At 45.6% G+C, this 17,718-nt stretch overlaps 3 protein-coding genes across 4 annotated transcripts; 2 read left to right on the top strand and 1 right to left on the bottom strand.

Moving 5' to 3' along the window:
• Window positions 1-229: 229 nt before the first annotated feature.
• On the top strand, window positions 230-5,769 carry mief2 (mitochondrial elongation factor 2). The gene is made up of 8 exons (XM_003972343.3): window positions 230-383; window positions 1,584-1,745; window positions 2,383-2,548; window positions 2,674-2,768; window positions 3,669-3,845; window positions 3,920-4,083; window positions 4,159-4,311; window positions 4,417-5,769. Exons 2-8 carry the CDS (start codon window positions 1,608-1,610, stop codon window positions 4,922-4,924), a joined length of 1,401 nt encoding a protein of 466 aa, XP_003972392.2. The 5' UTR covers window positions 230-383; window positions 1,584-1,607; the 3' UTR covers window positions 4,925-5,769.
• Window positions 5,770-5,878: 109 nt separating this feature from the next.
• Window positions 5,879-13,120, top strand: smcr8b (Smith-Magenis syndrome chromosome region, candidate 8b). The gene is given in 7 exon segments (XM_003972344.3): window positions 5,879-7,083; window positions 7,706-8,118; window positions 8,558-9,291; window positions 9,383-9,793; window positions 9,885-10,098; window positions 10,100-10,372; window positions 10,445-13,120. Coding segments are annotated over 7 exon segments (2,670 nt in total). The 5' UTR covers window positions 5,879-6,900; the 3' UTR covers window positions 10,887-13,120.
• Window positions 11,573-17,678, bottom strand: LOC101070229 (uncharacterized). 2 transcript variants are annotated; one of them, XM_011612808.2, is made up of 20 exons: window positions 17,496-17,678; window positions 16,463-16,599; window positions 16,274-16,382; window positions 16,104-16,197; window positions 15,854-16,004; window positions 15,644-15,761; window positions 15,442-15,567; window positions 15,307-15,369; window positions 15,108-15,230; window positions 14,508-14,663; window positions 14,368-14,421; window positions 14,000-14,232; window positions 13,844-13,923; window positions 13,650-13,739; window positions 13,485-13,562; window positions 13,320-13,424; window positions 13,118-13,223; window positions 12,403-12,507; window positions 11,935-11,985; window positions 11,573-11,840 (listed from the first exon to the last, which is right to left on the bottom strand). In XM_011612808.2, the coding sequence occupies exons 2-18, from the start codon at window positions 16,590-16,592 to the stop codon at window positions 12,455-12,457; spliced, it is 1,869 nt and encodes a 622-aa protein (XP_011611110.2). In that variant the 5' UTR covers window positions 16,593-16,599; window positions 17,496-17,678; the 3' UTR covers window positions 11,573-11,840; window positions 11,935-11,985; window positions 12,403-12,454. The 2 variants fall into 2 exon arrangements, with proteins under 2 accessions (XP_011611110.2, XP_011611111.2); XM_011612809.2 differs by having other exon boundaries at window positions 14,000-14,229.
• Window positions 17,679-17,718: the final 40 nt, after the last annotated feature.

The following is a 17,718-nucleotide window of genomic DNA, read 5'->3' as shown; positions in this document are numbered from 1 at the left end:
AACTTTTTTTTTTTAGAATTGTTTTTAGAATAAACTTACTGTTAAGTCAATTTACTTTGTGTTCCAAATGTATGTAATACCTAAATCATTAAATTTATAGTATAAAGATAATAAGAGTGAACACAAGCCCAACGATAAAATAACCAAAGCTTTATAAATCATTTACGGTACTCTTTTGTGCAGCGTGTCCGGGCGCGTCCTGTGGGGGCGCTATACAACCATCGCATCCAATGCATACCGATAATTAAACAAAAAGAAGAAGATAACTGGCCATCTCTATAGTACAGGTCCTCAATGATAAACTTTAGTTTTATGGATTGTCTTTAAAGGATGTTACAAATATCCTTACTAAATACAAATGGTGTTGATTTTCACATTTAGTGGTAAGTATTTTTTTTGAACGTGAAGTTTTAACTGTCACCTAAGGCTTATGTAGCCGACGAGCTGGTTAGCTCCACTGGCGTTAGCTGGACTTTACACTTGTTCGATTTCCTTTTGTGGCCTTTTAAAAAACCTACTGTCTTCGTATAATGGGTAGCTAAATATACGTGTTCATTCAAGTGCAGTTATTTTCTGGCTTTGGGGTAAAGTGCGTTAGAATGACACCTATACTGTTTTCCAGTTGCAGTAAATGCGTCGTGAGACTGTCATCAGTAAAACACCTTTTCCAGCCCACTAAGATGGAATGATCTGAATTAACTAGTAGAATTACAGTCTTGTGATTTTAAAATGTTTGAAACGGCCATTTGTTCCACTTGAGCAGTGACCATATTGCAGTGCCCTTGAGTATGAATTTGTTGTAACCAGGAAGACACAGGCATGGAGCAAGTTTATAAATAGAGCTGGTCTCCTTATTTGACATCCTGCACCCCTGACCAAGGACATGCTGTGTTGTCAAGTAGGCCAGCAAATTATATTGGCCTCTTTTAAGTAATGAATGTGTGTATCATAGTGATCTATCTGCTCCAGAACTAATTTCAATGTCACATGTTTATAAAATTAATATTTAGTCTCCACGATAACAGCTTCTCTTTACCTTTGGTCATTAGTTCTTGTTGATGAGAGAATCCCCCTGCTGACATTCATGTTCTGGTATGTCACAGAAAAGTTGTAATTCATTAAAATTACTTTCAAATCATTTGAGGCCAAATGATTTTCTCTCATGTTATTGTGGTTGTAAACTAACGGGGATGTTGGTCAAGTTGTTTAGTTGACAAGAAGGCTTACATGAAAAATCCCTTCCCAAATATCCCTGTCTTTAAACTGCCTCTTTCACCACCTTTAAACAATCTCTTCCACAACAGAACCAAATCTACAACCTTCGTGCTAATAAAAATAAGTGTTCTGTTTGTGTTAAACCTCAAACTGTTAATACATGTTGTTTGTGCAAATGTATGATAGCAGAAAAAACTGTTCTGTTGTTTTATTCTATTTTGTTTTGTGCTTCCTCTTGTGAAAAAATGTCATTTGATCGTGATGGTTCATGAGTTCTAGACCTGATTGAAGCTCCACAGAAAATCCATTTTAGTCCTGTCTCATGATATTTTCTTCCCTTATGAATTCATGTATTCTACCTTTGTAAGGCTAAAAGTCAAGTCAAGGAAGCAATGAACTTCCAGAACACTCGCAGGAGAGGGGAAGATGGTGTTGCCATGGTTATCAACTTCCTCCTGTCAAATGCTCGGCTGGTTCTTGGAGTTGGGGGCGCTGCCATCCTAGGAATTGCTACATTGGCAGTGAAGCGGGTATGTAACAAACCACTATTTTCCCCCCCAAATCAGAAAAACTGGTATGGTTGCTTTCATTGTATCTTACCATTATTTTACTATCTCTACCACATCCATATATTATCATCTCTTATACAATATTGGTGTAAAAAGTATTTTCCACATAGTTTGCAATAAAGGTAAGATTGTCAACCTCACAATAGTGGGTGAAGGGCTGTAGGTTCTAATGCTCTCTTATGTTCAGCATAAAATAAAACCTTTATTTGGAGATGGGGCAGGACAGAGGTCACAAGGAATTTTAGGAAGATATGCTAGAACAAAACAAAACAGCCCTTCCAGCAAATACCCAGTAACCTTCCAGGTCAGTCAAGTGTTAGACTGCCAGTTTAGATTTCAACTCAAATCTATTAAGGGTTTTATTCCAAACATGGTTTAGTCCAGAGGAAGTGCTGCAACAGCACTTGGAAGTGCAGCAGGTGCGGAATCGATGTGCTATTTTGTTTTTACACCAGCATTTCTTGGCTTTGGTCGATAGCAACATGTGTCTCGAATCAAACCATCCTGGTCTGAGGGGAATTACAATGGTTTGGGGAGTGCAGTGTTGCGCAATACAAATCTGACTGCGTGATTGTGTCGATGGGCTGCGGGCGTGAAGCTGATTGAGCGTGCAGGTCGAGCGGCTGATGATGAAAAAGTGGAGCAGAAGATCACTGAGAGCTGGGAGGAGTTGAGTCTGGTGTCTGCATCTCCCACACTCATCCAGAGGGAAATAGAGGGTGTAGTCATAAACCATGTTGCCAAGACAACTAAACAACAGAAAGGTACTGCTGACACCTCATTACACACAGTTTGAGCAAAGTTGTATTAATTTACATTTCTAAATTATATACATTTGTGTTAATCATCACTTTTTACTTGAAAACTGTTTTGACTCTTCCCTGATCAGCTGACCTGTGTCAACCTCAGAAGTCCTCTCTGGAGACAGAGTCCAACTGTGACTCAAAGCCCAAGAAGCTCCAGTTGTGTGCCCTCACTTTGCAGGTACGTCTGTCCTTTTCTCCTCTAGACTGCTGAAAGCGTAGATTAGGCTTTCAGCGTGAGCATGTTTTTATATAAGCACTTTATAAAACATGTTCAGCATGTTTTATAAAGTGCTGTGCTTTGGGGCTACATATTGTTATGCACTAGTTAAGCTGCAGAGTCTCCCTGGAGCCCTGCATAATGATAAACAGTGTTTGTGCCGCCCTGATTGTGGACTCGCTGGATAGAAGTCAAGCATGAAGTGACTTTGCATCTGAACCACATTGTTCTGTACGGCTGCATGAAACAATCTTGCGAAGCAAATGCTTTAGAAACGCAAATGCACGCTTTGAAAATATGTGTAGCATCATTCTTAGGGGAGATGTCATGTCATAAAATGCTTTTTAATGGGTTTTAGTAAATTAGTTCATAAGAAAAACAACCCAATGTGGGCTGGGCGTGTACAAACTATGAAGTAAGTCATGTGAAAGCCATCACATCTTTTCCAACTCTTTCAGTTGTTTTGCTCTGATTCACTTTGACATTTTTCATCCCGTTAAGATCCTACTGCTATAATGCAGCAGCCACATTTGTGCTGCATTCCTATTGTAAATATATTGTTTTTGTTCTTAATGCATTTCATACATTGAGGTGCAAACGAAATGTTTGTTAACATGACTCAGATGATTTAGCAAGTTTCATTATTTTGTGATATCAGGTTTGTTACAGTTTGCTGAGGTTTTTGACCAAAAACATTAAATGTTTTCTTACATCCAGATTATCTAAAAACAGCTCAGTACATTTTAAAGACATTTCAAAGCTTAAATAATTCTTACTTAACCCAAATATGACAGCTCCACAGCAGTTGGTTAACACGGATGAACTAAAAAGACTTTTCTTGCTTGTTTGAATTGTGTTTAGGAACGACTGCAGCAGTTCTATTGCACCAGGGCAGCGTTGGATCCACAGGAGGTCCAGAGGGCCCAGGCTCTGGCCCTGGACATCTGCACGGAGGTCCATGGCTTTCTGCACAGCCGTCACCCTGACATGCCCCTAGAGGAAATGAGCATCGGCGGTTCTCTTCTGGATAACCTGCAGGTAAAAACACCCTGCCTTGGTTCATTTCCTGGGTGATTTAAAAACTTGGATGATGACTCAACTTACCTGTTCAGGTGATTTGCGCAGACCACGCCTGCCTGCTGGTGCCTCTGCAGCTGGAAGCCTCCCTGTGGCGTCTGGTCCCCGGTGAGGAGACGCTGCTAACACACCCACTGCACTGGATGGTGCGGAGGCTCAATATAGAGTATTTTCCAAGAGGACGCAGCTATTGGGACAGGTGATAACGTGCTGATTAGAGGGCTGAAGACGGTCTGGTTCTGCTCAGTAAAAACACTCTCTCTCTGGCTGTCAGGTATCTGGTGGGCGGTTACCTGTCCTCAGAGGCTCTTGTTAATTGGTTCAATAAGGCTGTCATGGAAACTGTAAACTGGCCAACTATTGGCAGCTCTATGGACTGTCTTATTAGACCAGCACTGGGAGGATCAGACCTGAGGCTTGAGATCAGGTGAGTTTATTCATGAAGATCATGAAATTTGTTTTTAGGAATAAATTATTTTTAAATTTATTGATTTAGTAACTTCCTCGCCTTTTTTATGGTATAATCCTTTAGCCCACTCGACGAAAACGGGTCAGAAAGTGGAGATCAGCCTGTATTCGTCACTATCTTACCTCTGCTGCGGGAAGGGGACGTGGTTCTGACTGCGCAGCCTGAGCTCACCTCTCCCTGGGTCAACGCCTGGCACCTATCTCTGTATCCCTGGGAGACTCGGCGTTTGGTCGAGCTCGACGCCGCTGACAACGGATGCCGGATTAAGACGCTCAAAATCCTCAAGGCCGTGTGCCGTCTGAACCACGCTCTGCGGCCGATGGAAGCTGCCCCTTTGGTCAATCTGATCCTGCACCTGAGTGACCGTGAGAGCGACTGGTCCGACAGCAGCCTGGACGTGAGGTTTCAGCAGTGTATCACCGAGCTGATCGGCTACCTGGAGCAAGGAGCGTTACACAGTCACTTCAAGCCTGCCGTTAACCTGCTCAACAGCCTGTCGGAGGACCAGGTGGATCAGATGGGCTTCATGCTTTACTGTGCTGTGTCGGAGCCTGAAATTCTGCTCGTGTAACGGGTCTGATCCAGGCTTTGATCTGTTCAGCAACCTCTTATTATCCCAGACATCTACGGAGAAGATGTTTTCCTGCTCTCCTCCTCTGCCGATGAAAGGCCGAGCTGACAGAACCCGGGGTGGGCTCGACACTGGAAGGAGCTGAAGGAAAACTCGGACTTGGTAATCGACACGTTTTAGTATGTGCCTAATCACGTGATCAATAGGCTGCATGGCCTGAAAACATATGCCTGTACCCAAACATCAGAAGAGATTAGTTCTGGGGTGTAAATATTCTTCCATCTATGCAGAACGATCACCCAGGATTGTGCACTTAATAAATGAGGGCTGGACCCAACTCAGTTTTGAGTGCATCCCATCCTGTTTAAAACCTCATCGACAGGCTGCCCAGGCTCGAGGTAGCTTTCGATAAGATTTGACCAAATTTGGGTTAGATTATCTGACCGAGCGGACGTGAGCGAAGCGGTGCCTCAGAGCAGCAGCCGTCTGGAGGTGTACTGGTTAACATCATGCTGTCGTCCATTAAAACACCTCTGCTGTGTTCATGCTTGTAACCGAGCAACGGATCGCTGATGTGATAGATAACTCTTATCAGTAGCTTCGGCCCTGGTCTGAGTTTGCCTCATTTAACTCTTAGATGTATATATTTTATTATCATTGGGTTGAAGCGTTTGAGGTATTTTGGTTTCTGACGGCGAAAATTGTTTAGTTGGTTTATGCACTTACTTTTACATACAGAGTGAATGTGTGTGCTGGCCCGGTTGGTGCTTTTCTGAGGAGTAAAAGAACTTTTTTTTTCTGATTGAACAGGTAATCTGCAAATAAAGATAAAATATTTATATACATTATTGCTTATCCCTTTTTGCTTTAATTAAATAGCCTGAAATATTAGCCTCTTCATGCATTTTATTTTCATTGTTATAGACTTAATGATGGTTAATAATAATCCTTTAAAGTGGCTCTAAAAGCACGAGATACATTCTAATATTTATAGCTGCCATCTTCCAAATGAATTTAAACCCATTATTCCCAGTATTAACACAGACTTTTAAAAAAAACAAACAAAAAAAAACCCCACCAAAACCTGAAATTCCTTGTTTTGTGCCATTATGGATATGGTTAGTAATAGTCTTGTGCTTACTGTTTCTGAGTTCACTTCACACTTCGGATTCAACATAAAGCTGTTTTTTCTTGAATTCAGGACAGAAAACGAATCTACCCGCAGCTTCCGGTTACCGCATGCTTTAGTCGAATTATAGTATTACTAACATCAACAAATCGGTCGTATTTATGTCTCCGTCTGGCTTAATCAACGTAGTAACTCATAATTTATAAGTTTTTGGCTCGTACTTGCTGCCTACACATTTTAGAACCTAAAACGGTATTTTTAGCTGGTGGATAACGAGTCTTTTATTTTGAAAGAGCGAGAGGAAATGAGTCGCGCTGATTCGAACTTAACTGAACGTTTTATTTTTTTTCCTTCTATCGCCGCTGTCGCAACCGAAGCGCGCGTCGTTCGCGCATCGTCCGTCACATGGCCGCTGCTCGTCGGTGTCCTGAGAACACTTTTCCCGTCACGTATCCGTGACACCAGTGAGAGGCTCAAATCTGGCTTTCTTTTTCAAAAAGAGGAACACAAATCCCGGGACAAAGGTTGGTCAACCTTGTGACTGCTGCCCGCAGGGAACTTTCGTTTCTCGGATCAGGTCCGCAGCTTGTTTATGCGGCTGTCGGAGTCGGTCCCAAGGGGTCGGAATCGTCTTTCCTGACGCTCCAAACTATGAACTTTTGAGCGTCAACGGAAAAACTTTGCAACTCTGCACGTTGTTGCGGCGTCCTGTCAGTAAACAGCTGACTCACGGAGAGAACCGAGGCCGGGGGGCGGGCGGCCGACAGTCCGGGCGGCGGCACCGGCGATGTTCGCCTCCGCAGAGGAGGTGTAGTCCGAAGCCCCTCCGCCCCCCCAGGGCTCCAAGATGATCGGGTCACCGGACCTGCTGGCCTTCACCGGCGCTGAGGGGTTTGGAGAGGGAGAGGAGGATGAGGCGCAGAGTCTCCCCGAGGAGCTGTCGGTCCCTCTTCTCCCCCCATCCCAGCCCTGGAGCTCCTCCGCCCAGTTTGCCAGAGACTTCATACTGGTGGCCGAGTTCTCCGAACAGGTGATGGACTTTTAGCTGCTGCGGTACTCGGGTGGGGTTTTAGAGTGATTTATTTACATGACTTTCCTTATTATTTTACCAGAATCAGATTTAAAAACAAAAAAAAAAAACCCCGTTTATTCGTGTCATTTTAATATTTATTTTTTGTGACTTTTTTTTCCGGTTTCAACTAAAGAAACCGGTGCAGAAAACTCGTGGGAACAGCCATTAACACCCTGTTAGACGTTCATTAAGCACTATGATTAATGTCTGGCAGCTGGCGCCAGTTAAGACTCCTTTTAGTAAAAACTAACCAGTTGCAGCTGTTTGAACCATCTGTTCACAGGAAATATGTTGGAACTCATTAAGAGATCGGAATATTACTGGAAAAACAAACTTTTTAGAGTAAAATGTACCTTTCCCATTACCCTTTATATGTGCAAACAAAGGTCCTGTTTTTGTCTTAGCTTAAAATAATTGAAATTAAAATTGTAAATGTAATAGATTAGAGATTTTAACAGGTGTTGGACTGCCCTACATGAAAAGATGTTTAAATATTTCCTGCAAATGATTGGTTCTCATTCTGCAGATATTTTCTATCATTTTGGTTACTAAGGTTTGAGTGATATTATGGCACTTGCAGGTGGGACCCAAGCCCGTCCTGACCATCCCAGATGACCCCAGAGTCGTCGGATCTTTTGACCTCAACCACTTCTCCGTTCGCCTCATGTCCGTGGACTACCAGGCGTCCGGCCCCACCCCCGTCCCCCCTGCGTCCCCCGGGCCGCGTCTCAATTTCAGCGAAGACTCTCGGGTGATCCTGGGAGACTCGGCGGAGGACGCCTTCGCGTACGTACACCACATGACCCTGTATGACCTGGAGGCCCGTGGCATGGTGCGCCCGTTCTGCGTGGCGTACGTGTGCTCGGACCAGATGAAGCTGATGGAGAACTTCGGCGAACTTTCGAGCTGCTTCTCTCAGGCGTCCGACAGCCTGAAGACGGGGAACAGACAAGCGTTTTCTCTGGAGCTACAGAGAAAACTACATGAACTCGAGTAAGTTTGGTCTCCGTTGTCCATAAATCTGTTGGTGCCGTCTCAGAAGTTGTGGATCGTGGCTTTAAAAAGGATTCGGAGATATGATCCATCGAGTCCCGGATTCGAGAAAACGGGGACAAACTATCAGTTTCACAGAGGAACTATTTTCTGTCTGCGTCACCGAACAAAGAGAAGTGTGTGTTTAACACAGGTGACGGAACAGAAGAGACAAATATATCCCACCAAGACCAGTAGCTTGAGCTTCAGTCACAAGAACGTCCACAGATCCTGAGAAGGCAGGATATTTACGTGTAACCGTGGTGACGAGTGCAGATATGTGTAGGAAGTGAAAGTTAAAGGAGAAAAAAGCTGAGGGGGTAAACGTCTCTGGTCAAGTTGTTTTTTCTCTCCTGGGTTCCTGTAGAAACTGAAACTCTCCACCTTCTGCCTTTTTCAGGTTCACAAGGTTGACTCTGCTGGAGGAGACCGAACATCAGAATGTGGAAAACGGCTCCGCCGCGGCCGCAGGAAAAGGGGAGGAGCTGGAGGCTGTGGAGCATTTGATCTCCAATCACAGAGAGCTGCTCCGCCAGGTCACTTCCTACCCAAACAGGAAGTTGAAACAGCCTGACTTCCTGCCCTACGACACAACTGACTCTCTGACCGATCCGCTGCTGTTTCCCGATCCTTGTCACTCTCTCTCAAGCTCTGTCTCCACCTCCTGGAAGTCCGGGCACCGCCTGAAGCATCTGCATGAGCTGTGCAACTCCTACTTCCTGTCACTGATGATGGAGCAGCTCGCCGACACCCTTGGGCGCCTCCGCGGTGACAGGAGCGTACTGCGAACCGCCCACGTCACGCGCGCGTTGTCCAGAAAACTCAGCCTGGTCAACTTCCTGTTTGAACTGTGCCCAGAGGACGAAGGCGAGCTACAGACCACCGAGGCGGAGATGGGGACGAAGAGCGGCGCCGACCTCTTTCAGTCGGACCCGATGAGTCTGGAATCGTTCCTCTCTTGTGTGGAGGAGATCCCCATCAAACTGGAGGCAGGAGAAGTAGCGAGACTCAGCCCTGTGCACAGTGTCGCCATGGAGATGGCCAGCAGTGTCAGCAGCAGCGACAGTATCGAGGTGCTGGGGACTGAGAAGTCTTACAGGATGCAGCAGGTTGTAGCCACATCAAGCAGCAGAGGTACCTCAGGGTTACAGAGGAGGAGCTGGACCTCTCAGAGGGCAAACTTCTCCATAAAAAGGTGAGTTAAGGTCTCCTCTGTCCTCCACAGAAACTCCAGCCGGGACGGCGGACGCCTCGCACAGGCGACCTGCCGCGGACGGCGGCGTCAGACGCGTGCGAGTGTACGCCAGAAGAGAAAACAGCGAGGACAGCATCGAGGTACTGAGCACCACCGAGTCCATCTTCCCTGATGACCTCACAGCCATCAGGGAGGAAGAGGCGGAGCAGCACCTCGGCCAGGAGAGTGAAGAGGAGGGGCCGAGAGTGCACGCAGAGGGGGCGCCGGACGCGACAGACCCCGGCGACGATGATGGAAGCAACGATCGTCTCGACACGCACGAGCCTCCGGAGCCGGCACCTGCTAATGGTGACGTCCTGAAAGGGGAGCAAATCGTCACGCGTGCAGAGAGCAGCCGGGTTCAGGAAGACGCAACCACGAGGCTGTCCAAAATATGGCGAGGTAGCGATTAATCATCACTTCTGGCTTCCTGTGGAAGCTTGTTGCTCATTTTGCTGATGTTGGAAGCAATGTTGCCTCCTACGTCTTCCAGGCGCAGCTCTGAAGTCGAGGCTCCAGTTGCCTGAAGGTCATCAGACGGGCTCTTCGACGCCCGACGTCCGTGTGAACTCTGCCGAGGCCGAGCGCTGGACCCCCCCCATCATCCCTCTCAGCCAGCTGAGCGTCGACGAAGCCTCCGACCGCACCAGCTTCACCGGCTCCTCGGACCCACCCTCTCCCATCCAGTACGTCCCACAGCAGCTCGCTCGTCTCTGATAGGAGGAAGAGGAGGAGGGCGGCGGTGCGCGCCCTCAGGTTCCTCAGACAGAACTCGTTCTCCCAGCATGCATTGTTCTGCCTCCTGAGCGGTCGGCCGTTAGTTGTCATCGGAGGGGAGGAGAATATGATCAGGAACCTGGTGGATGGTCTGAGTCTCTTCCTGCCCGCTCCCGGGCCCGATGGCAACGCCGTGATGGCATGTCTGAGCTCGCCGCTTCAGGTGACGGACCTGCTCACCTGGAGACTGATAGGCATACACAGGTGTGTCTTCATGTTTCTTTCATTAGAAGACCAAAACACACTTCTGTATTAATCCGATCTTTTTTAAATCAGAACATCCTCCTCGTCGTCTGCCAGTATTCTCCACTCTCTGACCCGCTACAGTCGGTACTTGGCGCTGCTGGACCTGGACCAGAGGACGCTCCACAGCCCATCGTACTCCGGTTCTCTAATCAACAGGTTCGCCAACCCTCAGGCCAGAATCCAGCGCGGCATCACCTACCTGCTGCACCTGGAGAGCGGCCTGACCGCGCTGACCAATCAGGCGCTGCTGTACACTTTCTGCCGCGACCTGCAGCGCCTGAACACCGCCGGGGGAGAGGGCTCCGCTCTGGGGGATCACTTCCTGCTGGCGCGAGGTTACTGCGGCGACGACGTGAGCGTGATGCACTTCCTGTCCGACCTCATCAAGCAGCACCACGCGGGACGTGGGCCACCGTTTCTAAGGTTCTCCTACAGCTCGAGACAGCTGCACAGGAATACTCAGGGAACGTGACCACGCTAGATCTGTTGCTGTGGACACGTCGAAGCACAAGGAAGCAGCCATTTTACCTGCACAGGTAACTTAAGTTGCTTTTGCACCAGTAGATAACTGGTACTCATGCTGCTGTTCTACATAGTATGAAAGATTTCATAGTGGAGGTTGCTGTCTGAAACTTGGAGTTTAGAGGTTAGGATGGGAGACGTCCGTCCAGAGCCTGAAGCTCGGGTGCTTCTGAAAGAGCAACTCTAATGAGGACATATCGTAACCTCCAGGTTTAGCCAGCACGTCTGGCAGAATCAGTCCTGGTAATTTGAGATTGTAAAGAAATAAAACTGTTGGTCTAGTTAGCGCTCCCTCTTGTGAGTCCGTCTCCTGGCTCAGGTCATGGAGGTCACAACCAACATCCCATCCTGAGAGGTGAAGGGTCCTGATACGGGACAGGGGGCAGAAACAGCTGAGCTACTTCTCTTTATACCAACTATGCAAACAAGTAAAATATGAGCAGAAAACTACTCAGGTTTTCAATCTGTGTCTTTGCCATCATTGATACGGATGGTGACGGTGAATATTTAGGTCTTCATGGTACCGTTTTCCCTGGTTTTACACTCCTGCATTTAGTTTACATTCAGAATTTGTGTATTTGATTTGAAAGTCAGTCGTTTACAGTCAGATTCTAAATGAAGCAAAACTACAGAATGCCATTCAAAGTGGTTTATTGTCCCCTTTTAAAAAACTGTAATGCAAATAAAATGGTAATTTTATGCATATATTTATACATGTTAGTTTAGACAGTTGAGGCAAAACAGTAAAAAGAAATCAACTCTGCTGACATCAACACCTGGTCCGTCCAGGTAAATCCTGATGTCTGTCCAAAACAACCCCCCCAAAAAAATCCGTCCTCGTTACCACCACCGCCATCGGCAAGCATCGCATGATTCCAAGGCACGTTGGTGAGATCAGACCCAGCTGCAACCACCAAAGAGTCATTAAAACTCAATTAAAAGAAAATTAATTACTGGCTTTAACAACACAGGCACCAATTAGCTGAGGTAAAACTTACTGTGCGGTCATTTGTGCAAAAGAAGCCATTAATGGGAGACGCAAAGCAGCCCTGCAGGAAGAAATAACCATGCCGACAACAGCGATTAACATCCTGTTAGACGTTCATTAGGAACTATGATGAATGTCTGGCAGCTGGCGCCAGTTAAGACTGCTTTTAATAAAAACTAACCAGATGCAGCTGTTTGAATCATCTAATCTTCACAGGAAATATGTTAGAACTCATTAACAGATGGATATATTACTGGTAAAACAAACCTTTTAGAGTAAAATGTACCTAAAAAAGAAGTCTCCCAAACATGTGCAAACAATAACACAGTTCTGTCATAAACCGTTTTGCTGTTGTGTTCCAAACTTCAAAGGTCCTGAAGTCAAACAGCTGTTTTAAATTACAATTGTAACTGTAATAGTTCAGAGATTTCAACAGGTACTGGACTGCCCGACATGAAAGGTTCTTTAACACACTCACGACATGTGAGCCTTCCTTAGTCAAGTACGAATCACTGGTCCTGGAAGTTTTTCTAAGGCCGGCGGTGCAAAAGGGAATTAAGAAACTGCAAAAAACATTCACCACCTGCAAGAGAAGAAGGAGACATGTGACGCTGAATGGTTGCTTTACATCGACAATGGTTTGTAAAAACATGTTACTGGTGGTGGTAGCTCAGTCTGATGGCAACTGGGCCGAGAAGCAGAGTGTTCTTGGTTCAAGCCCCAGTGCAGACAAAACAAAGGTCTTCCAGTAAGGGGTGAAGGTGCAGAACACCACATAAAGCACCCATGAGCAAACCCCAAATGCTCACATAGGGCCTTGCAATGAACCAGCAACTCATCCAGGGGTATACCATGTGTAGCCAAGATGAAATAATTTCTGTTCCAAAGATTATCTGCATGTTGCTCCACTATCTATACATTTTAATACAAGTGGATTCATTATGCATTTGTTGGCTGGCTGGGCAGAAGGGCTTTCTGTTACTGTAATCCTCCATCTTCGCCGCTAGATGGCGGTAAAGACGTGCTGCAGGCTCACAATAATGATGTGCATTTCACATATTTCCACTAGATGCCCACAATTCAACAAATCTTGTTATATTTGCTACAGGTTTATGGTGTGTTGTACTTGAACCATGTGAATATTTTGCACTGAAAATGGAGGGCTGAATGTACAATAAAGAGCATTTACTCACCTTTGGTGATTTTGAGTTCCTGTCTGACGTCCTGCAAGAAGGAGCCCAGACGCTCTGCTCCAAATGGCAGGTCCCCCCACAGCCACTGAAGAGCCCACAAGTTCCCCTTAAAGGCAGAAATGTTACTAGACAAAATCCAAAATATTCATCTAATGCGATATCATTCAGACACCGTGACGTGCTAAAGGAGCAGGGGACAAACCTGAAATGTACTGAGCACAGGAAGAACTGGTCTGAGAGGAAACTCTACGATTCTAAACCCTAATGCTCCCGTAACCAACAGCAGCAAGGCCTGATCTGGGTACTCCTGTAAACAAAAATAGAGCTTTAGATTTGAAACTGTATAAGAAGACCACAATGGGTGTACCTCCAGAAAGGTCCGTGGGATCTGTATGTGTAGCTGGATCTGCTCGAGCAGGATTGCATTCACAGAATCCTTGGCTTCCTTAAATACAGTCAAGAGAGGGAATTAAAACGACGGTAAGTTATGAAAATAAAAGATTTGAATTTCAAGCCTTGAACAGGTACATACGAGCAGGAACTTTGGGCTGGGGGCTGGGAGAGCAATGCCTGAGGCACCCAGGCTGTTGACCACTGTGAGTAAACTGGTCCAACACTGCGACTGAAGCGCAGTTACGCAATCAGTACAACAAAACATGCTGATCTGGATGCACGCAGTAAAGGCTTCTAAACCCTTCAGGATTCAGCGACTTAACATCCACCTACATCAGCGTAGACAGCAGGGCAGCATCTGTGAACCTTGAGGGAAAACTTCACCAACAATTCACGCTTCAGAGGGACAGCACCTGCAGAGAGTTTCACCTTTAACATAAAATCTGCATTTGGATTTAAAAAAAACCCACAAACGATAAACTCAGGGACCTTTAATAGGCTCCCACACTGCATCAGAGCGGCAGAGGTGAAAAGGATGACTGGCGATGATGCACTGTGGCGCCGTTGCCGATTTAAAGATATAAAAATAAATTAGGAAGAGTTGCGGAGTGAAGCGGGAAGCTGGGGCATTCACTGCTGGGAGGAAACCTATCAGAGCGGATGAGAAGTCCCCCGCCAAACACATGAAGAAGGGGATAAGGTCCCGTAACTGCTGGAGGCTGCTGGGGAAGAAAGATTGAACATTCCAATCAGCAAAAGTTGGAAACGTCACTTTCTATTCCAGTTTTTGTGGTGAGAATAATTCTATATGAAAAATGATTGTTGTAATACACGTGCACAATTATCTGCACACTCACAATGCAGCTTCAGCAGACTGGACGACTCGCAGGTATCGACACAACTCCCTGTACCTGCAGACAGCACAAACACAAGCGGGTCGGTTTTAGAAGCTCTTGTTGGAACAAATGTGGCCTCATGCAGTTGTTTTTATTTGGACCTCTTTTGTCGCTGCAGTAATTCGCTTCTCAGAAAAATGACAGACATGTCTTCGGCCAGGACGTCCTTCTTTTTCCCTTCTTTTCGGACGCCCGAAATATTTTGCCCCTTCAGCACCGACACCAGCAAAATATCAGTCCAGGGACGGACACACAGGCTGAATCGCACAAGCCAAAACAACGCAAGAAGTGTTAATGCTGCAGTCTCATACTGACCTGTCAACCAGAGTGCAACGTTGTAAATCAAAGACTCCAAATGATGTACATTTTAATTTTTTTGTACATGGGCTGAAGCACGTGTACCCGCATGAGAGAAAGGGGTAAGTGAGCGTGTGCTTGTTCCGGGGGCCTGCCTGTTGTTGTTTGTGTTTGCTCTTATGTTGTTTTGTTATATAGTGTAATAGTGATGTGAGTATTTCTGGCCTGTCTACATGTATATGTTGGACATCAGACATGTACGACCACATGGATTTCCTCACTGGGGATAATAAGGTTACCATATATAAGATAATAAAGTAATATTAATCATAAATTTTTAACCCTTGTGAACAAAGTGACACTGAAGCAAAAGCTGTTCCTCTGACACACAGATAAACACATACCTGTTCCTGAAGTTCTTCAGCTCAATAGGTAAAGGAAACCGCCTGTAAAAATCCTGTATTTTTTGTCTGAACTCTGGGGTGAAATCGGCCATCACCAGCTGCCTCTGCAGCGACGATATGACCCTGGAAATAAAAAGGTGCTCATGAAAGTACAAATCAAAGCAACAAGACACAAGATTTCTGACGCCTGTACGTTTACCTATGAAGTAAGCACGCCTTGGCTTTATTAACATCAGCCATGGGGGACGGTAACATCAGACTACTGTAAAACACAAAAAGACATTAATTAGACATTAGACATTAATTAGACATTCTACGTATTGTGTTTGCGTACCCCAGACAGTTGACATGTCGGATAAACACCTCTGCGGCTCCGAGTCTCAAGATGGCGGCAGCTCTGTCATTCTGTTTATCAGCTTCATAGAGGAATGATGACACAAGTTCATACACGGGTGTGTAGCTGCATGACAGGAAGGTTTGGTGAAAAATGGCATCGCGTAACCTTGAGACCCGGAGTCATCGAACTCGTCACTCACTCGTGAATAAGGCGTTTTTGATGTTGAGCGTTTGGTCCATATTCCATCAGCGACTGTCCCCTCAGGAATATAGAAAACTGTACAAATGCCTCTTTTTTGAAGATCAGCAGCATTTTCTCTACAAAAGATCAAGGCAAATTTAAACATGCAACAACAGCCTTCATGATGTGGGCAAGATGCCCCTGGAGGCTCCATAATACTGTAGGGTACCTGCACGACGCAGATGCTCGTCCACTTCAGACACGGTGAGGTTGAAAGCCTGCAGATCTCCCAGCACCGTGCTGTCCCTGAGGTTGCTCCAGTAGGTGCTTCTCTTGTGGCTGTTGCAGTGGCAGATGCCACCCTGACACCACAATACACACTGGGGGATACACAACAACGTTAATACAGCACTGAGGGTTTAAAAAAATAATCAAATGAACTGATTCTTTTGGGGACATCGAAGTGACTGATCACATACTGATGATGCCAGCTTGTCACAGATGTAGCAGAAGCACTGATCACAAATGAGCTGATTACCAGCCAAGGGGGCATCAGTGGCACGATCTTCAGCACTGAACAACAGCCCAGAAGACTTATTAAATGGACTGTTTCTTTTTCTGTAAAAGGTGTGTTTGGCAATATTCTTACGTAAAAGGATGAATGGGGCAGTCGTAGCGTGCGTGAGGCAACACCTCAGCACGACGGGAGAATGTGACCACCAGGTCTTCTTCCAACGTGCTGGGAGTTAAAGCAGTGTCTGAAACACAGGTCAGTGTTTACAATGTGATAATAACACAACAGACACCGGTGGGTGACTAGAGTAAATCCAAATGTTACCAGTCTCTCTACTGTCTTCTGGCTCCACGATGTAAACTGAGGATTCATCACACGCTACGTCATTTTCAGGGGCTTCATCTTCATCATCGCTGAGGATGATGACTTCTATATCGTTTGCTGTTGTACCCATTAGAGGCCTAATGCATAAAATAAAGACTATCAGTGTAAATGTATCATACAGGCTTCACAGTGGCTTTTTATGGTTGAGGCCTTCCTCTTTGAAAAAGCTTATTATCACTAATTCTGTAGTTCCAGTTATTATCCCAGACAGACAAATTATCATACTTAGAGGGTCCTCTAATTATTAGGTTACTATTTTTGTTATGCTGCTATGGGTCGAGGCTGCTGGGATCCAGAATCATGATCACCTGAAAGACCTCCGTCACCCTGCTGGGTCATGGGTCCTCTCCGAGTAGATCAGTGATGATGTTATACAGTATCTTGTGTAGTTTCTCTGCTCCCCCCCCAACCCCTCTCTGTATTCATCTACAGTAGTTGTATGCTGACCTACTGACCTCCGACCCCGCTGACCCACTCAACTCTACCGGCAGTTTACTATAATTGATATATTTCTATGATCATTGCCTATTCTCGCCTATATCTGTCCTGCCACTTCTCCTCTCTCTCTACCCAGCCGGCCATCAGCAGGAGGGTCCCCCTATATGCGCCTGGTCCTGCTCAAGGTTTATTCCTGTTAAAGGGGTTTTTCCTTGCCACTGTTGCTTGTTGGGGGTCAGGCCCTGGGATTCTGTAAAGCGCCTAGAAACAATTTTGAGTGTAACAGACGCTATATAAATAAAGATTGATTGATTTATTGATTGATTTATTAAGGCCTTCGCTCCATAGATCAGGAGTAAGAGAACTGCCATCTTATGCGAGTATAAACCAAACGCTTGATTTGCTATTTCAGACGATTTCTAGCTTTCACCACGACAGAAAGTAGGACGGTAAAGGTTTTGATATTGAAGAATTCATTGCTCAAAAGTTGATTGAAATACAATAAAAGTAACGAGGATAACATGACATTTCTTACCTTTACTGTCTTGTCTAAAGCAGGTAAATGAATTGTTTTTGGCGCCGTTGGTCTTTACTATACGTAACCGGATGTTGTGTCTTCTTCGCCGCTTTCCTCATTAGGGATATTCATCCTGCTAGCGCCCCTTAGTGGACGTAGAAAATAGTAACGTCTAACTTTCTTCTAGAATTTCTTTACAATACTTCTTTGATTGATAGGGTTAGTGTTAGGGTTGATAAGC

The sequence above is a fragment of the Takifugu rubripes genome, chromosome 17 (assembly GCF_901000725.2).
Source record: "Takifugu rubripes chromosome 17, fTakRub1.2, whole genome shotgun sequence".
NCBI lineage: Eukaryota > Metazoa > Chordata > Actinopteri > Tetraodontiformes > Tetraodontidae > Takifugu > Takifugu rubripes.
Note: the sequence above shows the minus strand (reverse complement) of the source record. Positions and strands in the feature narration are given on the sequence as shown.